Source organism: Pan troglodytes, chromosome 3, assembly GCF_028858775.2.
Source record: "Pan troglodytes isolate AG18354 chromosome 3, NHGRI_mPanTro3-v2.0_pri, whole genome shotgun sequence".
Classification (NCBI taxonomy): domain Eukaryota; kingdom Metazoa; phylum Chordata; class Mammalia; order Primates; family Hominidae; genus Pan; species Pan troglodytes.
The window spans coordinates 3,596,067-3,619,971 of NC_072401.2; the positions used below are offsets into that span (position 1 = coordinate 3,596,067).

At 47.2% G+C, this 23,905-nt stretch overlaps 1 protein-coding gene across 4 annotated transcripts in view; it reads left to right on the forward strand.

Moving 5' to 3' along the window:
- The window catches only part of HTT (huntingtin), a 202,494-nt gene that overhangs the window by 165,170 nt on the left and 13,419 nt on the right, over positions 1–23,905 (forward strand). For all 4 annotated transcript variants that reach the window (XM_063808594.1, XM_016951204.3, XM_016951206.4 and 1 more), the window contains exons 42-57: positions 648–789; positions 3,138–3,317; positions 3,449–3,625; positions 3,923–3,999; positions 5,411–5,549; positions 6,458–6,580; positions 8,983–9,196; positions 9,621–9,766; positions 11,011–11,188; positions 12,168–12,269; positions 14,521–14,708; positions 16,921–17,047; positions 19,122–19,222; positions 20,140–20,294; positions 20,726–20,865; positions 22,395–22,477. In XM_063808594.1, the coding sequence (XP_063664664.1) occupies positions 648–789; positions 3,138–3,317; positions 3,449–3,625; positions 3,923–3,999; positions 5,411–5,549; positions 6,458–6,580; positions 8,983–9,196; positions 9,621–9,766; positions 11,011–11,188; positions 12,168–12,269; positions 14,521–14,708; positions 16,921–17,047; positions 19,122–19,222; positions 20,140–20,294; positions 20,726–20,865; positions 22,395–22,477 (2,272 nt within the window). The remainder of the gene's footprint in view (positions 1–647; positions 790–3,137; positions 3,318–3,448; positions 3,626–3,922; positions 4,000–5,410; positions 5,550–6,457; positions 6,581–8,982; positions 9,197–9,620; positions 9,767–11,010; positions 11,189–12,167; positions 12,270–14,520; positions 14,709–16,920; positions 17,048–19,121; positions 19,223–20,139; positions 20,295–20,725; positions 20,866–22,394; positions 22,478–23,905) is intronic.

Here is a 23,905-nt window from a genome sequence, read left to right on the forward strand (position 1 = left end):
GGTCAGACCCTGGTCAGAGGGGCAGTTTGGGAGTGTGTCAACATTTTAACTGTATGGACTAGAGCCAAGAGTCTCAAGGTTTATAATTCCCACGTATTCAAAAAGAAAAAAACAATAAAGTGAGAAGTCAGTGTAGAGTGAAATAACCTGTGTTAGTGGGGAAGAAGTGTTTTTAAACAGGATTTCCATAACGTATAACCTCAACATGTTTCGAGTGGTGATGTTTCATTGGGAAACAAACAGTAAAACATGAAAGCAGGGAGATTTTCATTCTGGCAGTTGGCAACTTTCACGGCAGATGGAGAATTTCAAAAGCAATTGCTCAATTATCAAACATAGCCAGTGTGAGTTCTGAAAGAAAGGTGCTGATTGAATGTGCAGCTTTATGGTGGATTTTGCTATTCAGGCAAGCATTTTAATTTTCTGCCTGTTAAATTCTGTTTTCTTTAGTTTTTCATATGTGGTTTATTGTAGCTTAGGAATAGATAACCGAGAGTATATATTACACTTACAACATTCTGATATGGCAATATTTAAAACAACTTGTCTGTTTTAGAACTAGAATTAAACATAATCATCTTCAGTATTTTGCAAATAAGCTCACTGCCATCCAGAAACATTGTCAATGCATCTGTTGCTCCTTCTAGAAGACACAGTCTGTCCAGCACAAAGTTACTTAGTCCCCAGATGTCTGGAGAAGAGGAGGATTCTGACTTGGCAGCCAAACTTGGAATGTGCAATAGAGAAATAGTACGAAGAGGGGCTCTCATTCTCTTCTGTGATTATGTCGTAAGTTTGAAATGCCTGTAAACGGGGTTGAGGGAGGTGGGGACCAGGAGAACATCCTGTGTAGATGACACTTGCATGGACCCTCTGGAAGCCAGACCGCCCGGTGTCCTGCCAAGCTCCATCAAAACTAAATCTGGAATGAATGTTTACTTCTGCTGTGACATATAATTGGAGACCAGGCCTGGCCTTCCAGTCACTGGATTCTAAGTTGGACTGTGAGAGTTTATGCAGCTGACTCATTTATCAAATGCCCGGCTATTGGCTCACGCCTACATGATGCTGGGTATGTTTGTTAATTTGAGGGAAGCAATGGAATAATAATAACTAATGATTTAAAAAACAAAGTAAGTGCATTGACTGTAGTGGGGTTCTGATTTTAAATTTTTTTAAAAATTAATACCAGGAGCAGTGGCTTATGCCTAAATGCCAGCAACTCGAGAGGCTGAGGTAGGAAGATCACTTGAGCCCAGGAGTTTGAGACAAGCCTGGGCTATGGTGTGAGACACCTATCTCTAAAAAAATAAAAAATAAAAAATTATCCAAGTGTGGTGGCTCGTGCCTGTAATCACAGCTCTTTGAGAAGCTGGGGGTGGAGGATGGCTTGAGCCTGGGAGTTCGAGACCAGCCTGGCAACACAGAGAAACCCTGCCTCTACCAAAAAAAGGAAGAGAGAAAGAAAGAAAAATTAGCCTGGCGTGGTGGTGCGTGCCTGTGGTCCCAGCCACCTGAGAGACTGAGAAGGGAGGATTGCTTGAGCCCAGAAGTTTGAGGCTGCAGTGAGCTGTGACTGTGTCACTGCACTCCGGCCTGGGTGACAAGGCGAGACCCCTGCTCTAAAATAATTTTTTTTAAGTTAATTTGTAGAAAAGGTGTTAGATGTTCATTGTCACATTTTATGATGGATTCCTGTTTAAATGCCGTTCTCTTTAAAGAAAAAAAAATAACTTGTGGGAGTTTTTAACCATAAAACTAGCATCACATATTTACCATGGAGAATTTACAAAAAAAACAAATAAACGGAGGAAAATAAAACCTCCTGTAATCATACTACTCAGAGATAACTTGCTGTTAGATTTTGGTCTAGATTTAATACTTTTTCTATATTTATATTAAAAATATTTAAAACATATGCATTTCTTTGTCACAAACATGGTATCTTATAGATAGTACTGTCACATAGCAAAACAGTGTTAAATATTCTGAATCAGAAAAGGAAGCCGACTCTCCAACTGAAAGAGGTGTTATCCTAGAGACTTTTTCTGGTGATGGCAATTTATTAATAGTCACTTTTTGCTTTACTTTCTCTATTGAAGTAGTTTTTCTATTTTGTTCTACTTTTAAGGATAATATAATTTATAACGCTGTTTTTCACAGAAATATAAGAAAAAAGATACTAATTTTATAAGTTAATAAAGTTTGGTCATCCCAAATCCAAAAATCTGAAATCCAAAATGCTCCAAATTCTGAAGCTTTTTGAGTGCTGACATTATGTTCAAAGGAAATGTTCATTGGAAGGTTTCAGATTTTCGGATTTAGGGAGCTCAACAAATAAGTATAATGCACATATTCCAAAACCTGAAAAAAATCCTAAATTCAGAATACTTCTGATCCCAAACATTTCAGATAAGGGTTATTCAACCTGTACTGTCAGATGATCCCAAATGAAAAATATTAATCGTTAACCAAATATCAAGGAATTGATCACATTTTACAGTTTCTGCCTAGGATTATGAATCAAGATGAAAAGGCTCTGCATGTTTAAAAATATATATTTTTATTTTCTTATAAATCTTAAATATCTACACTTAAGATTTATTTGATATGTGGGATCCATTCATATTTTGGATTCAACAGTTCTGTCAAAACTGTGGCAGTGATAGGGGATTCTTTTTTTCCCACTGAACTATCACAAAATTGGAAAAAGAGTAATTGGAGAACCCCACTGGCTTAGCCAGCCCAAAGCCCGGGAGAGGGCAGGCAGTGCTGTGGATGGGGGCATCCCAGCGCAACGCTGCCCCTGCTACCCGCGGATCTCGCTGAGGCCTGCCTTTGTCCTTTGACCCTTGGCCATTTGTTAGTGTCTCTGAGAGCTGGACTGCTGTACCCTACTTCCCCAGGGGGCCTAACTTCACACAGCTCTGCCGCAGTGCGTGGTTGGAGGTGACGGCCTTGGTAAATCGAGTTTCCTACCTCCTCAATCATTTGTGCTCATACACTGTATATTTTTAGTGAGGTTTATATTTGGGATGTGTTTTCTCCTTCTTACCCTTTCTGGCCTTTCTATGGCATTAATACCTGGTCTCTTCTTGTGTACTTGAAAATGAATCTCTCATCATATTTTTCCTTAGTGTCAGAACCTCCATGACTCCGAGCACTTAACGTGGCTCATTGTAAATCACATTCAAGATCTGATCAGCCTTTCCCACGAGCCTCCAGTACAGGACTTCATCAGTGCCGTTCATCGGAACTCTGCTGCCAGCGGCCTGTTCATCCAGGCAATTCAGTCTCGTTGTGAAAACCTTTCAACTGTACGTCTTCATCCTGCCGACTATTGCCAGTTGCAGTTTTCCCTGCCTTAAAAATGGAGTATTGAAATTTTTAACTTTAATTTCTGATTTGCAAAATAGTCATCTTTTGTTCTTTTCCTTCTTGCTGTTAGCCAACCACGCTGAAGAAAACTCTTCAGTGCTTGGAGGGGATCCATCTCAGCCAGTCGGGAGCTGTGCTCACGCTGTATGTGGACAGGCTTCTGTGCACCCCTTTCCGTGTGCTGGCTCGCATGGTCGACATCCTTGCTTGTCGCCGGGTAGAAATGCTTCTGGCTGCAAATTTACAGGTATTGGGAAGAGAAACCCTGATATTGATTTATATTGAAAATTTAGCAGGCCAAGCAAAACAGGTGGCTGGCTTTTTCCTCCATAAGTATGGTCTTGACATGGTCACCGATAGAAACATGGAAACATCTGCAAACTTGCCGTTCCTCGTGTGTCTGATCTGACTGTTTCTTGTATTTTTTTCTAGTCTGCCCTTACTAGGATGAACTGTACACATCAGTTCATCCTTTTTAAATGAGCATGAGGTTATTTTGGGTTGTTAGGTGTTACAAACACACTAATGTGTTTTTGTCTATTAGAGCAGCATGGCCCAGTTGCCAATGGAAGAACTCAACAGAATCCAGGAATACCTTCAGAGCAGCGGGCTCGCTCAGAGGTAATGCTGGAAACACAGGTCGTCCTTGTGTTAGGATAACCCAGGATATAAAGGATATAGATTTGTACGGGAATAAATTCACAGGACAAGAAATCGATGTGCCTTATAGGTGGGTTTACTGCAGAAGTGCCATAATAGAACCTTCCTACTTTTAAAACAACCAGATCTCACTTTCTAAAGAGTAAAGGATGACCGGCAGGATCACGTCTGTGACGTGAGTGGAGGCAGTTTGCACTCCTGGTGGCTGTTTGAGAGGTAGCATTTAGAATGCCTGTATTCACTGTCCTGTGATGAGTGGGAAAATAGGTTATCAGGTTTATCTTAGCAAAATCAAAGCATGTCATCTAATTGCTAAACAAGAGTTGGCAAATCTGAGAGACATTACTCAATCCTTGGCATGCAGGACTTACATCTGCATCCTGTTGCCATTTTATGTCTTCAAAGCATTTAATCATTTAGTTGTGTTTGCAAAGTCTTTGAGAAGCCTTTGTCAGAAATCCCTACATCTCCTATGTGAGTGTATTTCCATGACTGCAGAATAAGTTAAACTTTGACCTTTTTCCTTCCCTTGCGGGGCGGGGTGGGGGGCAGGGATTGTGTGTGTGAGAGGGAGAGAGAGACAGCAGAGAAGGAGAATATAATTATCATGCTGTGTACTTTGAGCTGAAACTGCAAAAAAGGAAAAACACACAAAAATTATTATGCTTTTCAGTCTTTAGAGTACCTTGTCTATTATGCTTTTCAGTCTTTAGAGTACCTTGTTGATGGTGTTTTTAAATGGGATTGGGCACAATTAGGTGGACAGTTTGGGATGATTTTTCAGTCTGTAGGGCCAAGCTGTTTTGTAATTTGCATTATGAAGTTGTCACTCTCATAGCAGATGGCGGGAGATAAACTATTATTACTTTTTGACCCTAGACTTAGTCTTCAGTCCAGATGAGGGAGATTAAAAGATTATAAATATCTTGTGCCAGATGAGGTGATTTTATTTTGAAATGACCATGAATTCCTATCAGTTGTCTTACTGGGATATTTGATAGTGGAGTTTGTGCATTTGAGTCTTAGATGATCTGTTTTACGTTTATTAAGAAAGCCTTTATTAGCTTTTATACCGTGTATTGCCTGTTGCAGTGTTTGAGTATAAATGAAATTTCTGGAAAATATTAATGGAGTACAAACTGTGATACTTAAAAGTAAACTAGGGCCTGCATTTGTATCATGACCTGTTTGAGTATTGATGAGAAAATAGCTGTGAAGAAAAAGGTTTAAACAAGTTGTATTTTCCTTTAAGAAGCCACTAATAGTGCATCCTTAGAGTGTATATTTCTAGAATTCTGGTGTGCAGAGTTTAGACTAAGACTAAAAAAAAAAAACAAATTGTACTGTAATTTCATTTTTATTTGTATTTTAGACACCAAAGGCTCTATTCCCTGCTGGACAGGTTTCGTCTCTCCACCATGCAAGACTCACTTAGTCCCTCTCCTCCAGTCTCTTCCCACCCGCTGGACGGGGATGGGCACGTGTCACTGGAAACAGTGAGTCCGGACAAAGTAAGTGTCCAGCGTGTCTGCATGGGAGGCACAGGGCGCTGAGTGCCTCTGTCACCTGTGGCAGATACAGAGAGTGCAGAGGAGGTGCCGTGGACCCAAGGAGTTCTGGCGCTCGGCTCGGCTCAGTGAAGCTGTGGTTAGAGACGTGGGGGGCCATCAAGGTCTGAGGGAGCCAAGCAGTGCTGATGTGGGACCCTTTCGGTAGGAGTGTGGGGTGAGTAGTTAGTGGGTGAATCAAGGGATAGTCGGCCGTGGCCTGCAGGCCCCTGACTGCACAGGCCTTCAAGCACATGTCAATGCCTTTAGCCTCCCTCCATCTCCTCATACCTTCTGGCCACCTGTGAGTTGCACTGCCACTGCCAGCCATTCTGGTATGTTGTCAGCACCTCCACTGCTCATACCTCATGGTTAGGGACCACCTGGAGCCTTGGTAGAGCCTTGGTACTCTACTTTCCTGGACAAAGTTCAGCTTATGAATATGAATTTAGATTTCAAAAACCAGCAGCCCAAGTATAAGAAAGCGAAGGTTCAGTCCTGCCTTCTTAGGCTCTATTCGCTAAGCACCTGCCCTTCCCTGGTTGCTGGGGAGAGATGAGTAAAGCAGACAACCCAGGAGAGGATGGCAAAGGGGCCGCTAACCCTTAGTGGTTTAGCTATATTTGGAAGGCCTATTGGAAGTTCACCAGGTGAAGGGGGAGGCCGTGAGGGTGCCCAGGCAGGTAACAGAAGTCCAAAGGGGAAAACCTGTGGTGTGGTGAGCCGTATAGCCACAGCCTGCCGGCCGGCAGCCCTCTCAGTTAGCCTAGTGCACTGTTCCCAAGCACTGGCCTAGGCCTGTAGCTCCAGGGATGTGAAGTCCCCTTGAACGCCGCCCATCATGTTCCCCTTCTCCATTTTTTTCTTCCCAGGACTGGTACATTCATCTTGTCAAATCCCAGTGTTGGATCAGGTCAGATTCTGCACTGCTGGAAGGTGCAGAGCTGGTGAATCGGATTCCTGCTGAAGATATGAGTGCCTTCATGATGAACTCGGTACGGGGGGAGCAGCGGAGGCAAGGAATCCTCAGCTTTTCTTGTGACTTCCAAGTGGGATTTGTCTCATCATCATGTGACCCACTTGTTGACAACACATGTTGGGGACTCCACTCTGGACAGGGACGGGATGTCGGAGAGACTCCACTCTGAATGGGGCCGGGAAGTGGGGAGGACTCCATTTCAGATGGGGTCGGGACATGGGGGTTATGCTGATCGAGACAGAAAAGCACATTGTTTCAGCCACATTAGAATCCAAGGAGGCAAGTCGATTTCACTCAGCCTTTCATGCATTTAAAGAAAATGGAGGTGGTCTTATATTACAGTGAGTTTTACTTGCTCGTTCTCGTGGCAGTGAGGAACGGTATTGGATTGGTGTCTGTCTTAATTCAGGATCGTTGAGAAGATGGAGAGCACTCCCTCAGGGATTAGGAGAGACTCGAGATGGAAATGAAGATTTTGTTACTTACAGGTCCTGGCGGGTACATGGCATGCCTAGAGGCCCCTCGCACACAGAGGTTGGGGGCATGTGAGAGAATGAAGTGCGTCTCTGGGCACTTTTATTGGCATCTAGGGTGGGGAACATGAGTGGCAGGGGAGCAGGGTAGAAACTGGATGGCAGTCGGAAGCAGGCAGCTGTGAAATTCGAAGCAAGGTGATGGGAGCCCTCTCTCGTGAGGAGTGTTGTTTTGAAATCCAGCTGGCCCCAAGGCTCGGTGTATGGTTTGGAATGAGAACTATCTGGCCTCCACTGGAGGAACAAACACAGGATGTTATCATCTAAGCTCCATGGCCAAGACAGAATGGAAGTCAAGGTTGCATATTTGCCGTAGACTTCAACACAGTGTCGTAATGCGTGACGTCAATAACTTGTTTCTAGTGTCTTGGAAGTTGATCTTTAATTGTAAAAGAGACCCTTGGATGCAGCGAGATTTCCTCTACTCACACCTCTGTTAGATGTAGTGAGGTTCTTCACCCCCCAACCCCAGATGTCAGAGGGCACCCTGCGCAGAGCTAGGAGGCCATGCAAAGCCTTGGTGTCCCTGTCCCTCACCCGTGGGCAGGTCCTGTGAGCAGTGGGGGGGCCACCTCTTGGGTATGGTGCAGCCATGGCCCAAGCAGGGCTTCCTCTCAGACCTACTAGGACGGGAGAAACCTCCTGGTGCTTTAGCCCTGTGTTGATATGCAGCAAATGGGAGGGAAGTGGGCACCTGGGAGGACAAATGCCTGTAGAGGCCGGGAGTGACGGCAGGTGTTCATGAAAAGAGACCTTGCGGGGAGGGCAACACAACAGTGTGTTCTGATGTACTGAAGAGCTCAACTGAAAACAACAGGAGAATTAGCCCAAAATCCATTTACTAAAATTGTTTATCTTTTTTTTTTTTTTTTTTTTGAGATGAAGTCTCGCTGTTGTCCCCCAGGCTGGAGTGCAATGGCGCTATCTCGGCTCACTGCAACCTCCGCCTCCTGGGTTCAAACGATTCTCCTGCCTCAGCCTCCCAAATAGCTGGTATTAACAGGCATGCACCACCACGCCCAGCTAATTTTTGTATTTTTAGTAGAGACGGGATTTCACCATGTTGGCCAGGCTGGTCTCAAACTCCTGACCTCAGGTGATCCGCCCACCTCGGCCTCCCAAAGTGCTGGGATTATAGGCCTGAGCCACCACGCCCGGCCTAAAATTGTTTATCTTAAGATTCATGCAGTGAAAGCTAACTTACTGAGTGATAAATTTGCTTAGTGATCTGTTTATTAGGTTTTCCAAATTTGCTAATTGGGCTTTGAACAGCTGTAAAAGTTCTGACTGTAAAAGAAAGCTTCAACTTTTGGCATTCATGATGCTTTTCTGAGTATTAAACTAAGATAGATGTTTTACCTGAAGGATTGGCCACCAATCTTTAAATGGCTAAACAAAAGGGTTGCTAAAACATAATCCAAATTGACATAAGAAATACCATTTTTCCAACCAAAATTTTGGCATTCATATGGCTACTTTTACGTATTTCAGCTGCATTTGAACATCTTTTTCAAACTTTAGGGTGGTTGGTGTATCACTGAGGTCTTGGATGACACTTTAGCTTTGATTTTGTTTTTATGAATTAAAATTGTCATACCAAAATTTTTATTTCAAGCAAATCCAAGAGCATAAAAAATTAAAATATTACTTAAAATACCAAGAGAGAACAGATATATATTTTACTAAGCATATGTTGAATGAAATTGTTCAAATATTTATAACAGGCATAGAGTAGACTTTTCTTAAAAATATTTTTGATGGTATACCAATTTGTATTTTCTCAGAAACATTTGCCTTATTCTTTTTTCTGTTGTGTTTTTCTTACCTGATTGAAAGCTCATAATCTGTTGTTATTGTTTGTTAACCTTTAATGCTCTGATTTCAGGCGTTCAACCTAAGCCTGCTAGCTCCATGCTTAAGCCTAGGGATGAGTGAAATTTCTGGTGGCCAGAAGAGTGCCCTTTTTGAAGCAGCCCGTGAGGTGACTCTGGCCCGCGTGAGCGGCACCGTGCAGCAGCTCCCTGCTGTCCATCATGTCTTCCAGCCCGAGCTGCCTGCAGAGCCGGCGGCCTACTGGAGCAAGTTGAATGATCTATTTGGTAATTAAAATTAAAATTTATCTTATTTTTAAAAAGCATTCCAGGGCCAGTATAGTACTTTGCACCAAGTAAATGTACAATAAAGGCAGTGGATCTAATACATTGAAAGCGTTTACAGAGGTAGCTAAAGAGCAGCACGGGTGTCTTCGGCTCAGAATTTCTTCCTGTGTGTTTGCCACTTTGCCATTCATTGACATGGTCATGGACATAGGGCTCTAAGCCCTTGAGGAAGGCTTAGAGGAAGCATCTCAGGGGAGATGCAGCCCCAAACCACGTGCAGTCGTGTGGACGGATGTGTAGATGTGCCACTGAGGAACAATGTCTTGAGCTTTCATCAGATTCTCAGAGAATTGCTTGACTGCCTTTCGAAGTTGATGCATCTGTGCTCACGTTTGCACCCACCCATGAGGGCCTTCTGTTTCAGGGGATGCTGCACTGTATCAGTCCCTGCCCACTCTGGCCCGGGCCCTGGCACAGTACCTGGTGGTGGTCTCCAAACTGCCCAGTCATTTGCACCTTCCTCCTGAGAAAGAGAAGGACATCGTGAAATTCGTGGTGGCAACCCTTGAGGTAAGAGGCAGCTCGGGAGCTCAGTGTTGCTGTGGGGAGGGGGCATGGGGCTGACACTGAAGAGGGTAAAGCAGTTTTATTTGAAAAGCAAGATCTCTGACCAGTCCAGTCACTTTTCCATCTCAGCCTGGCAGTAAGTCTTGTCACCGTCAAGTTATTGTAGCCATCCTTCACCCTCACCTCGCCACTCCTCATGGTGGCCTGTGAGGTCAGCCAGGTCCCCTTCTCATCTGCACCTACCATGTTAGGTGGATCCTAATTTTAGAGACATGAAAAATAATCATCTGGAAGTACTTTATGTCTTAAGTTGGCCTGGACATGTCAGCCAAGGAATACTTGGTTTGTGTTAGTGCTTGTAATTCGCCCCCAGAATGTGTACACGTTCTGGATGCATTAAAGTCTGGCCTGTATCCTTAAAGGGCCATCGCTGTGCTGCCTGCCCTCAGCAAGGACACACTTTGCAGACCCACAGAGGCTCCGCCTCCACCTCACACCAAAGAAAGGGAGGAGTCCAAAGGGCATCAGTGCCATTACTCACAAAATGATAAATACACCCTTATTCTGAACCACGTGGAGTCATATGGTTTGCGATCCCTGTCCTTCAGGTTTCAGCTTAGTGGGGAAGTGGGAAAGTCAGTGTGTGATCACAGCACAGGGTGATTGCTGCTGATTATATTATGTGCCTGCTGTATGCAGGATGAAATACTTTATATGCATCATCTTATTTGACTCTCACAACCCCCTGTGAGATAGGCTCTGTTACTCCCATTTGACAGGTGAGGAAAGCAAGGCTTAGAGAATTTCAGTGACTTGCCCAGGTCCTCTGAGCTAGGAAGTAGCCATTCTGGCATTTGAACCCAAGGCCTGCTATCCCTAGAACCCACGCTCTCAAATTCAACCTATGACAGAGGCAAGCCCTGGTGCTGTGGGAGCGCCAAGGAAGAGCCTCTGGCCTGGTGGCCACGTAGCCCAGGAGAGATTTCTACAGGAGCCCACAGCGCTGAAGGAGAGAGAGGCAGCAGAGTAAGGGGGCTTTGTGGTAGAGAGGGGACTGGCACTTTGGGGAATAGGTGGGTCAGGACTGAATGTAATGGAGCCATGTCAGAGCTGTCCTTCTGGAAGGGCAAGGGCACCTGGACGCGCTGCCCCTCAGTGCTTTGGACGGTTCCACAACTGTGATTCACACGGCTTCCCCAAACGAAGGTACACGAGTGGGCATTCTGTGACTCGGTACTTCCCTTTAGGCCCTGTCCTGGCATTTGATCCATGAGCAGATCCCGCTGAGTCTGGATCTCCAGGCAGGGCTGGACTGCTGCTGCCTGGCCCTGCAGCTGCCTGGCCTCTGGAGCGTGGTCTCCTCCACAGAGTTTGTGACCCACGCCTGCTCCCTCATCCACTGTGTGCACTTCATCCTGGAGGCCGGTGAGTCCCCGTCCATGAACGGTGGGTTCCTATCATAGTTCCTGTCTGCTTCACCATGTTTTTATTTTGTGCTGCCTCTTTGCCAGGTACTAAGCTAGGAATTGGGGATGGAGAGGTAGATAAAATATGCGTCAGGAAGGGCTGGGCCCCATCTCTTACTCTCCAATATATTGGAGTCTACACTGGAATTTAACTGGAATTTGCTTTTTTAGTCATTTTATTTAGATTTTGAAGTTTCAGCTTTCATCAAAAATACCTCTAAACTTTATGTCTCTGTGATCTTTGGTCTTAGCTGTTTTATGTATTTAGTCTTATATGATCATAAGATTAATAAGATTACATTCAGAAGATTATTTGTTTTCTGTTAGAGTTAAAATGTTTGTTTCTATACTGCATCGTAATATTAACGTACTGTAAAATAAAAGTGGCTTATGCTTTTCAAGGAACAGTATCCTCAACAAGGGTCATTAGCCACAATTTTTAAAAAACTGGACGTCATAGTTTACATGTTAGAGGGCGTTTTGAAGCTTTGTATTTTTAAATTAAATGTAATAGAGTGATGTTTTCATGTTTCATAATTGTTTTCGTCTGTGCATTTGTAGCCAACTTGAAAACAAAGATCCAGGGATTAATACTTAAAAGCCAGACTTCTTGGAGGTTATAGTGATGATTTTGATAGTAATGAATCTTGAGCCGTCTCCTAATAACCTCAGGGTGAGAGATGGCCAACAGGAGACAGTCGAGGGACTTAGAAATCTGAATGAAATCTGAAGTACAAATCTTCAGACATATACCACTAACCAAGAGATTGGTACCTCAGTCTAGTATTGTCTGTTTGTCTAAAATTGGTTCTAAGGAATCTAGGCTAGTCTGTCTATCCCTTTCAACTTTTGTGAGGCTGCACAAATGTAAAATGTTGAATAAAAAGCACTGATGGAAGTGTGTAGAAATGCTTCTGTTTGTTCTGTTGTAATTTTAGTTGCAGTGCAGCCTGGAGAGCAGCTTCTTAGTCCAGAAAGAAGGACAAATACCCCAAAAGCCATCAGCGAGGAGGAGGAGGAAGTAGATCCAAACACACAGAGTAAGTCTCAGGACCCATTTTTTTCTTACATGTTGTTCCTCCAGGACTTAAAAGTCATTCACAGAGACGTGCACCGCGGTGAGTGTGGACTCCTGGAAGCGCACTGTAGCTCCGCTGTGTCCTGCTGCTCCTCCCTCGCTGTCAGGGAGGCTGTAGTCCATTGCTTTGCCAGCTCTTTTGTTTCCGAGCGAACACCTTATCCGTACACATGCGGCTGTCTCTGACCCTACAGACCAGCTGGGATGCCACTGGGGGAGCGCTCCCTTCCCCCCGCACTTCCCACACTCTGCAGTTATTCTGAGATCCTTGAGGGCAGGGAACAGGTTTGTCTTCTTTGTGTTCTCAGAAATTAATGCTCGGCCTCTGGTCAGCAAGCAACAACCTTTTGTTGAGTGATAATGAATAAATGAATGTTTCCCACATGAGTATTCAGTAACCTCAGTGTCAGGTTCAGCCATCTGTTTTGGTGGATATTTAAAAGAAAATTCTGCTTTTCCTACAGAAAAAAAAAAAATCCAAATCCCAGTGATTTAAGCCAGTTATAGACTTAGACATATACTACGGCTTTTCATGCACTTTCCTCCCAATTCTAGAGTAGGTATTTTACTAGGAAAATGGTGGCAGTGCCTGTTGGGAGGAAAATTCTTTGGCCAAGTGTCTTTTGTTCTTGCCAGGGCCCCTAGGCTGCTGGGGTGCTTCAGCTTCTTTAGCCCAGTGTCTGGTGGGGAATGCCCCCTGTTGCCTGTCCCGCAGAGGTGGGGGTGCCTCACCTGGAGCCTGTCCACACATTTTACACAGCACGCTTACCTGGAGCATCAGGCATCTTTTCCATGCTCTGTGGCTCAGGAAACACGCCTTTTCAATCATGAGTGCACCAGTGCTTTTGGGCTTTTTCTCCCCACTTTTGTGCAGTCCTAGTTGTGGATGGAGTTTTCCTGTCTTTAGTCTTCTGCATAGTACTTTTCTCTTCTGGTTCCCGGTTCAAGGTTTTGTAATTAGAGAATGACCCAGAAGCAATGGCATTTTAATGCACAGCCAAGGACTTCTCTGAATTTGTATCTCAAACCTCTGTGGGTCCTTCAGGCTTCAGTTTGTGATTTCATGATTTCTTGTTGCTACCTAAGGAATATGAAAACACCCACCTCCCTACTCTGCATCTTCCAGCCGAGTGGCACCTCAGGCTGTGGATCCTCTGCTTCTGTGGTGAGGATAAGAATAGTGCCAACCGTGTGGATTGAAATCAATCAGTTAATCCCTCCATGTAAAGCACCTGGAACGGATGACAGTCTTGTTTTGAATACTCAACAAATGCTATCATGATTTTTAGTTAGATTTCCATTGCTTTAAAACAGTTGAGACATCTCGGCGGTTTGAGTTAGAGCAGCGGGCCCTGAAGTGGGTTCTGTTTGGGTGAAGATGATTATGCTTATTCCCCATGGCCCTCTTTAGGCAAGAGTGGGAAGCTTTCTTTGTTTTTTTAATCACCTCGATAGGACGTTACTTCTTAAAGGTCATCCAATAAATATTAATAAAGCCAACTCGTTAGCGTGGGGCTTAATTGCTTAAGTCCAATGAGAAGTCATTCTCTATCCTAGGAAGTTGCCCAAACTGTAGAATCTCGTGGCCTGTGGGTAATAGCCACATAATACACACTCACTGACTCAACAAATCATATTTTAGTAGGTATGATATTCTAGACTCAAGACACCATTCTGTGGATCTTCCCAAGGGTGTGAAGTGTCCTCAGCGTCTGCCTTGGGAGTTTCCATGCCCACCAGAACCATGCCCCAAGCCCCTCAAGCACTCTGATCTAGGAAAGCCAGTGAAGCAAGGATGACAACATGGCCCTTTGATACTAGCTGAGGGACAGACACAGGTCCTGGGAGAGCAGAGAAAGACGAGGGGCAGAGGAGGTGTCCTAAAGGAAGTCTGAGGCTGAGGAGCCACAGGATGGCTTCCAGCTGTCACAGGCTGCTGCTGGCCTTATCACAGAGAGTGGGCCAGAGGGCTGGGAACCAAGGCCAGAGCTCAGGTTCAGGACCATTCCAGCAATCCCAGCAGAAAATGGGGAGAATTGTATGGTATAGGCGGGTATGAAGGAGGTAGAATCTGCAGGCCTTCAGTGGCCAACTCAGAGTCTAAGTGGATTCCACAATTACAGCTTGAGCAGCTGGTTGTAGGTCATGCTTTCTACACTGGGCATATAGGATGTGTTTTTTAAAAGGTCCTCTCTTAACCGTTGCTTGTTTAGATCCTAAGTATATCACCGCAGCCTGTGAGATGGTGGCAGAAATGGTGGAGTCTCTGCAGTCGGTGTTGGCCTTGGGTCATAAAAGGAATAGCGGCGTGCCGGCGTTCCTCACGCCAGTGCTCAGGAACATCATCATCAGCCTGGCCCGCCTGCCCCTTGTCAACAGCTACACACGTGTGCCCCCACTGGTGAGTCTGCTCGTTCCTTGCAGAAGACCAAGTACGGTGAAAGGCACCGGTAGGCCCTGGGCTGGGCACACGTGAGAGGGCGGGACAGAATCCCCGCAGCCCAGAGGCTGCCTGCTGTGGTTCTGGTGCCCGCTGTGGTTCTGGTGCCAGGCTGCTTTCCTCAGGCACCACGTGTGGAGGTCGCTAGTAGAAATACTGGGTTTTCTAAAATGAACGGAGGCCCTACATCCCTAAGAGATTAGTGTTAGACCTGATTCTAGAGCAACTAGACCAGAAACCACACCCCCTCGAGTGAGTGAGATTTTCCTTTGGAGATAGTTCATGTTTTTCTACACAGTTTTGCGGTTGTCTTCAGAATTGGTTTAAAGTAGGTGTTATTGCGAGGCGCAGTAGCTCATGCCTGTAATCCCAGCACTTTGGGAAGCCAAGGTGGGCGGATCACTTGAGGTCAGGATTTCGAGACCAGCCTGGCCAACATGGTGAAACCCCATCTCTACTAAAAATATAAAAATTAGCCAGGTGTGGTGGTGTACGCCTGTAATCCCCAGCTACTCAGGAGACTGAGACAGGAGAATCGCTTGAACCCAGGAGGCGAAGGTTGCAGTAAGCCGAGATCGCGCCACTGCACTCTAGCCTGGGCAACGGAGCAAGACTCCGTCTCAAAAAAAAAAAAAAGGTAGGTGTTATTGATCAGAACCCTTGTTTCAGATAACATGAGGAGCTTAGCTTGAGGAGAGTGAGGGTTGATGGAGGGGGACTGACTTCTGCCCAGTGAAATGGCATCATCTCCCACCAGCCCGCTGAAATAAGATGATGGGACCTGTTCCTTAGGGCCTGCAGCATCCTCAGGCAGGAAAGAAAGGCCGACCTGGCAGGGTGTGAGCCAGCAGGTGTAGGTCAGGGAGAATAGAGCCGGGTCCCAGGGAAGAGACTTGTGGCTGCCTGAGAAGGGTGCGTGCCTGCCTGTGTGTGTGTGTGCACGTGTGTGTATGTATGCTGGAGAGTCTAGGGAGGTTTGCTCCAAGGACGCAGTATTGTTTGATCCTGAGAGATGAGGATTCTGCCGCAGGGAATGAAGGTATTCCAGATGGCGGGCTCATTCCGAAGAAGAGGCCAGTGCCTGGCGGTGCTGGAAGCAGTTGCAGAACAGGGAGTTGTAGGCTTTCCTGGGAAGAGAGCAGCAGGAGTGCTGGAGAAGCAGGCCACCCTTGCTGCATGGGGTTGCTCTCGGCCCCACTCTTGGTGCACAGCGAGTCACTGTGGGTTCATTAGCATCTGGTTATGAGACAGTAACGGCTCCTTTGGAGGGGCTCGTGGAGACCATGCAGGAGGGCACAGTCTTGAGGTCATGCCGTCCAGAGCACACCTGAGGATATGCCAGGACGGGCTGCACGCTGTAGATAAAATTCCTCCAGCAAGCTCTTCACTGGCATTGAGGAGTTCCCTGAGTGCAGTCATCTGGAAGGCAGCTGTGACAGGCACTGCAGTCTCCCCCTGGGTGGGTACCAGAGAGGAGCATAGGGGAGCATAACCGATTTAAAGAGAGGGCTTTCCTGTGGTGAGGTAAGAGATTAGCTGGTCATTATCATAGAGCCCCCTCTGCCTTTGTGCAGATGGGCTGTAGGAATCCTGGGGTTCCATTGGGTCCTTTGTCACCTCACTGAAGGCATGTAAGCTGAGCTGGCCAGACCGTGAGCTGATCCTGCCACTTGAACAGCATCAAGCCTGCCTCTGGATTCTTCTGTGCATGGCGCTTGTCTGAGCACCTCATGCACAGAGAACTGGACTTCAGAGTTTACAGAAATAAGCTGTATGGTTCATTTTCATGCCTACTTGCCAATAAACGTATCTGAGCTGAACCTCATTGAACGCCTGCCTTTATTCTAACACACCATCTGCTGTTTGTGGGCGAGGAGTGCTGTCTCTAACTCCTGCCTGCTTCTCCCAGCACTCCCTGAGTGGGGTGTGCCAGCAGCCTCAGGATGAGGACAGAAAGTGGGAGGGCAGAGCAGATTTGGGAGGGCCACTTGATGGGGAAGGAAGTCCCAGGAAGCAGTTGGAGCTGTTTTCTGGGGGAGAAGGTGCCAGCTCTGGGACAGTGTTGGGGTAGTGAGGAGGGAGCCCAGTGGAGAGAAGTCGGGCTTCCTGCTTCCTCACAGTGTGTCTGTGCTGACTCAACTCGGATGATGTCACTTCCTTTTCATCTTCTCAGGTGTGGAAGCTTGGATGGTCACCCAAACCGGGAGGGGATTTTGGCACAGCATTCCCTGAGATCCCCGTGGAGTTCCTCCAGGAAAAGGAAGTCTTTAAGGAGTTCATCTACCGCATCAACACACTAGGTACTCTTGGGGCCTCTCCTTCAGGTCACCATTGTCGGACATCTACCGGGAGGAAATCCAGAGCCCCCAGTACTGGGATCTTCTCATTCGACTCCAGAAAAGATTTAAGCATGATAATAATACAAACCTATGTGAATACATTTTGCAGTGTTGGCAAAACTCCTTTTATACTGAGAAAATAGATCCCAGTTCCTGTGTTTTGTGGCTTGAATCCCAGCTTTGTGTATTCCGGGCTTGTTTGAAGTCAGGAAAGGTTCATGTGTAGTGGACAACGTGAGACCAAATTCTGCCTTAGATTTTGCATTTAGGCTAAACAGTGGCAGCACTTGTCTCAGAATGTTTTCTTGTGTTCACCAGTCTGATCCTGTTGTGTCTCAGTGGTCCATTTTCTCATATGGGAACAAGCAGACGGGAGCAGATGGAGTCAGGTCTCTTGGCACTCACCTTCCCCAGAGCCTAGAGGCAGCATGGGGAGAAAGCAGGCTTGGGGCTCAGACAGTCTTGGTCTGCTTCCAGCCCTCCTACCTGAGCAGCACAGGGCAAGTCCTTTTAACCTCTAGAGACCCTCAGTTTTGTCATATGTAAAATGGGGGTCGTGTCTATTTCACAGAATTGTTGCAGATTTAGAAATTACATTTCTAAACAAATGTTACCCCTTATTTCTAAATAAGTGTCTAAATGAATAAGTCACCACTTTTGCCCCTATTTGATGGCAAGAGGTGTGATCTTGTGGTGGGACTGTAATCAGTCAGTTCTCAGTGACTGTGCCCTGCTTTGGTGTTTCCTGGAATGTTCCTGTCTTGTCCTAGAAAGTCTGGTAGGGGCACCCTGACTCCACTGTCCAGTCCTCTCCCCAGTCCCTCGGGCTTCTGCAGATTTGAGGCTTGTTTGGATCCCAGAAGGTTGTGGCAGGAGACACCTTGCCTCTACTTTCCCCTTTATAATTCGATGTCCAAAGAGAGCCCTGAGCAGGAACCTCACGCCAGCTGCCTCACGGAGCTCCTCCTCTTCCTGGCTGTGAGGATCGGTATCAGTGGCCTCCTGCTCTCTCCCCCTTGCCTAACACGAGCTCCTTTGCTTACTTGGGTGCCCTTGCTCTTGAACTGCCCATCGGACGTGCGTGACCCAAGACTGTGCCGCAGTCCTTGCCTTGTTTGTGCTCATTTTCTTTGTTCATTTTTTTCCCTGTAATGTAAATTGTTATATTTGTCTGTATCTGTGTCTGAATCAGTCCTGCACGCTCTCCTTCTCTCTGTCTCTTGTTCTTTCTTTACCCAGTTTATCACGGGGACCCCGATGTCCATTGCTCTAGTTCTGTCCTAAGCACCCCATCCCGTCTCTCTGGCCTTACCACAAGTGGCGTGGCTGCCTCAGACATCATGATGGGGACATGAAGCACAGCTGTCAGAAACAGCTGTTCGTTAGATACACTGGAATGCAGCTCATCAATAGGGATGGAGGGTCTATCGGATGTATTTTCACTGAATCCCTGTTCCTACCTTGATACACTCTTTCTGATCTATTCTTCTAGACAGGTCAGAGGAACCATTACTTTGACTTTTAAATTTTTAGCAGCTTTATTGAGGTAGAATTCACATACTACAGATTTCACCCACTCTAAGCGGACAGCTTGGTGGCCTTTAGTTTTATCCACAGAGTTGTGCAGCCAGCTGCACAGTCTCAGGGCTGGACTCCAGGGAAGATTTTAGCCCATTTAGTGAGTGGGGCAGAAGTGGCCCTGGCCCTGCACGAGGTTGTCTGCATGGGCGTCCCTGCCCTGTCCCTGTGTCTGCTCCACTGGGGGTTGACCAGGCTGCCAGGGCCGACTTGGGCCTGTGCCACCTGCCTCTCACGTGTCTCAGACAGTGCAGCCGATGTCTATACTTCGGTTTCCTCGATGATGAAATGGAGGGGATAGTGTTCCCCGCATCATAGACCTGTGTGAGGTTTAAGGGACTTACTGCCCTTGGCGTGGAGCCTTCTCCAGGGGCCGTGCTGTGTCGGCGTAGCTGTCAGCTCTCCGTTACAGGCTTGAGAAGCTTGACACTCTCTCATGTAACATTTATATTTCTAGGCTGGACCAGTCGTACTCAGTTTGAAGAAACTTGGGCCACCCTCCTTGGTGTCCTGGTGACGCAGCCCCTCGTGATGGAGCAGGAGGAGAGCCCACCAGAAGTAAGGCCACACCCCGTGCTGGTTGGCACATGGGCAGTTATGGCCGCTTGCAGGCCTTTGGTGGGGAATAAAATAAGGCAGCAAGCTGGTGTTTTTTTTTCTCTTACCTTATTTTTGAAAGAGTAGCCGAATGGTGTCTTGACTGATATTCCAGAGCAGGGACAAAGCCTGCTGAGGTCTGGGGGCTGCGATTACCAATGGCTGGAATGCATTTTATTACGGTGTGTTCCATGTTAAGGATCAATACGATTCTGCCCTTTCTGGAAAATATCTTTTAGTTTATCAATATTCAGAGGAGTGTAGGTTGAATTAAAATGAAAAGGCACTTTATAAAGGCCATGAGTAGTACCTGGTTTCATTTTTCTAATGTCTTGCAGAGATTTTATTAGGCTTCTTGAAGTGTTCACGTACATTACGCTAACACGATATTAATAATAACTGTGCTCTGGTACAGCGGAGCCAGCAGAATGGGAAGTTGTGGAATGCAGGCCCTTGATTCTGAGAGAAGGTGTGGTTTGAACTCACAGAAATGACAGTTTGGAGGGTAGACATATGTCACAAGTCATCAAGATTGTCTTTAAATTCATCCATAGAAGCTAACAGGTTGTCATAAGCAAGGCCTGTAAAATGTGTGAGGGAATTCAAAGATAATTTATTAAAAAGTAATTCATGTTTGGAGTTTTGTGCCCAAAGGAGTCCTTGATTTGAAAAATGGGCGTTTGCCCATCAGATTGTTTCAGGGCCCATATGTGCAGAGGCCCTGCCTTGTGCCCCGTGAGCTCAGCCTGACAGAAATCCTTTGGTAGCACTTAAGGCTCCTCTTCCTCCCATTGAGGCAGGGAAGACTCTGGGTTCTGCAGGCAGAGCTGGTTGTGGGTGTCTTGCTGCTCTTGTTGACATGTGGGCTCTCCTTCCAGGAAGACACAGAGAGGACCCAGATCAACGTCTTGGCCGTGCAGGCCATCACCTCACTGGTGCTCAGTGCAATGACTGTGCCTGTTGCCGGCAACCCAGCTGTAAGCTGCTTGGAGCAGCAGCCCCGGAACAAGCCTCTGAAAGCTCTCGACACCAGGTTTGCTTGAGTTCCCACATGTCTCCGGGACATAGCAGGTGCTAGGGACAGTGGGTTCCCCGCTGAAGCGTCCGGCAGCTTCACCCAGGCCGTTTTCCTTGGTTGCTAGAATTGAAAACACCGTCCGTGTGGCCTGTGCAGGAGATGCAGACCCAAAGGTGGCCTCCTGGTCAGTGAGGAGCTGGAAACGCGACAGGAACTGACGTGGGGTTATTGAGCATTTAGGGGAAGACGTTAGCAGAGCAAGGATGAGCAGGCAACTAGTAGAACACCCACTTAAGGGCTCACGGACAGGTGCTCACTTAGGAAGTGAGTTTCATTTGGTATTACACCAGGTTCCTTTAGGCAAAGCGGAGGGAAAGTTCTGGTGTTTTTCACTTGTAAGATCTTGAAGGAAACAAAACACTCTTTACCTTTTTTCTGAAATGTAGGTTTGGGAGGAAGCTGAGCATTATCAGAGGGATTGTGGAGCAAGAGATTCAAGCAATGGTTTCAAAGAGAGAGAATATTGCCACCCATCATTTATACCAGGCATGGGATCCTGTCCCTTCTCTGTCTCCAGCTACTACAGGTACCTGAGGGAAAGGGTGCGGGGGAGCGGTTGTACTTGGGCTAGAATGAGAGAAGACTGGCATGCTCACCACACCAGTGATGCAGGAAGACCTGAGTGTGGTCTGAGTTGGAGGCTGTGCTGCTAAATACGCTGCCCCTTTCATAAGCAGGAGTCTTAGTCAGGCCCAGGGAGGAAGTAAAATCTGGAAATGAATGAGAAGCATTATCTCCTGCCAGTCAAGAAATGAGAAGCGAAAGAATTCTCACGGGCTGTAAGACCAGCAGGATTTAAAAGCTGAATTAGTTGCTTACGTTAAGAACTCAACCAAGTTCATCTACACAAGCTGAATCTCCAGCTTTTCCTGAGAAACGATGTGTGGCAGTGGCTGCAGGGCGGGGCACAGCTGGGCCTGAGCACCCCGCTCCCTGCACCTCTCCCCTCCCTGGGCCCTGCCTGTCACTGCCCACTCTCCCACCAAGCCTTCCGGTTGTGTGCCTGCCCTATCATAGGCATCGTAGCTTGTCACCTGGTTTAAAAGAAGAGAGTTGTGTGGGGATTTGGGATGCACGTTTTTCACTCAACAGTATTTTAGCATAGAGCTTTGTGATTCCGTAGTTATTTAGGAGTTTAAGCACCTTGAAGGCTTTAATTGCAGAAAGTTCTATGTGGACGCACAGTGTGTTATACACAGTGTCTATGAGACTCAAATGTTTATTAGGGCGTTGAAATAAACTGAGCACTTGGAGGGCCATGGATCCAGCCTTCAAGGAGCTCATAGGTCAGGAGGACCCAGGAGCAATGACCTGTCATAGAAGGCAGAAAAGAGGGGCACAGAGGTGGGTGGGAGGCATACACAGGCAGCTCCTGGAGCTCCAAGGGGAGCAAGTGCTTCCAGGGAAGAGGGCGTGGAGGCCGCTTTGGAGGAGGCAAGTTGATCTGGGGTCTGGCAGAGGGTTAGCTGGGGACATTTAGCTGGAGGCTGGTGCCCGGGAATTGGGGGGATGCCCAGCAGAAAGACGTGAGGAGGTTGGCCTGGGGCGTGGGGGATGTGAAAGGTCAAGTGGGGGCATTATCCTGCTCCCGCTCCTGCCGGCTGTATCTGGTCAGCCTGGGCACCGAGGTGGGGTTCTGGAAGGCACTGTTCACCAAAATGCTTATCTGGGTCCCCCAGAGAGCTTGCCTGCCTGGACTGTCGGCTCTCCTGCAACTGCTGACTCCTAAGCTTTTGCAGCTCAGCCCACAACCAGTTCCTACTCACAGAGGTGGGAGCTGAGGGGTGACAGGTGAATGCTGCAGTCTTATTTGTCATAGAGAAAAAGTGACAAGAGTCCAGCTTGCCCACTGGCCCTGCCAGCTTAACTGGTTATAAAGTGACAAAACCCCGAGACCCACGGGGCTCTGCACAACCTGGGCCCTCCTGCCAGTGGTGGCGAGGGCAGGTGGCTCACAGCTGGGTGCCTGTCTGGGCAGGAGCTGGGCTGGTACGGGGTGGGCCTGCGGCCCTGCCCCCACGTGCAGATCAGGACTCAGGGTGCTGGTGTTCACAGGTGCCCTCATCAGCCACGAGAAGCTGCTGCTGCAGATCAACCCCGAGCGGGAGCTGGGGAGCATGAGCTACAAACTCGGCCAGGTCAGTCTCGCGCCCCCGCCGCCTGGCCTCTGTCCGTTTCTGTCCTCAGACTTTGGCGCTTGACACACCCAGGAGAAAAGCTCAGTGCACTTTTTAAATGAAAGGAAGTTTTCCTTTTTTAAAAAAAAAATTTAATGTTCATTGTTTTTATCTGTTTTATTCCTAGGTCCCGCAAGCAGAGGAAGCATTACTTTTGTTTTTATTTATGTTCTGTATTCCAGAAAGTAGTTAAGAGACCTCACATGTAGCGATAGAGATGTGTGTAAGAGACAGTGAGAGGGCGTGACTTGGACTTAAGCAAGGACCGTGAGACACAAAAAGGGGGGTGAGGACAGAGTGGAGTCAGCTGAAATGCTCAGGAGGAAGTAGACGCCATGAAGGGCCATGGTATGGGGGGCCGCAGGCGTGGCCGTGAGTGTCCCTGGGGCCAGCTCTTGGGGGGCTCCCTGAGTGTCCCTGTCCCTGGGGCCAGTTCTGGGTGGGAGCCCAGTGTGCAGGCAGACAGCTTGGCCACTTCCTAGCAGGTCACATTGGTCTGTGCTTCTGTTTCCTCCTCAGATAAGTGAAGGGATTCAAGGGTCTGGGTGTGGTGGCTCACACCTGTAATCTATAACATTTTAGGAGGCTGAGGCAGGAGGCTTACCTGAGCTCAGGAGGTTGAGGCTGCAGTGAGCCATGATTGCACCACTGCACTCCAGCCTGGGCAACAGACCAGTACTCTGTCCCTTAAAAAAAAATGTAAACAGAAACATAGGGCCATTTGTATATGATGGCACATGGCGTGGAGCCCTACAGGTGTATGCTGGGCGGGGCCCGGCTGTGCTGGCCGACTTGCACCTTTCCCTCCACCCCCTGTGCTGTGTCTTCCACTCACCGGGTTCCTGATTTAGTGAAAGCAGTTGTGCAGGACAGTTCTCTTTGTAGCTTTTGTTTCTGTGGAAATGGGTCAGAATATGGTGTTTAGAAACAGTTATGAGCTCTGAGAGTTTCCTCTTCTGAGTTCCTGGCCTGCAGCCTTCACAGCAGAAACCCTGTGATGTCACACGCCTGTTTCTGTTCCCTGCTCTCTGCCTGTACTGTCCTGTTTTGTGCCTGCCGGTTTCAGTGACAGGAAGCAGGGAGCTACTGGACCAGCCTGTATTTTTCTAGACATAGTTGGAAAAAGAAGTCCCACTCTTCTGTCCTTTCACCTTTGACAGATGTTTCCACCCCAAGATAAGTGAAAATGACCAATAGGATGCACTGTATTTTTCATGAAAGTGTTTCTGAAGGGCAGGCTGAGAGTGAGAGGCCTGGGGCTCACTGGGTGCCTCTGGCCTTGTCCTGGGCCCGGGGACACTGGTCTGTGCCCGAGGTATTCCCTATCCCCCCCACCCCACTGCATTTGGCCACATCCTTTAATGTTTGCATTGTGTCCAGCGTCTGCAA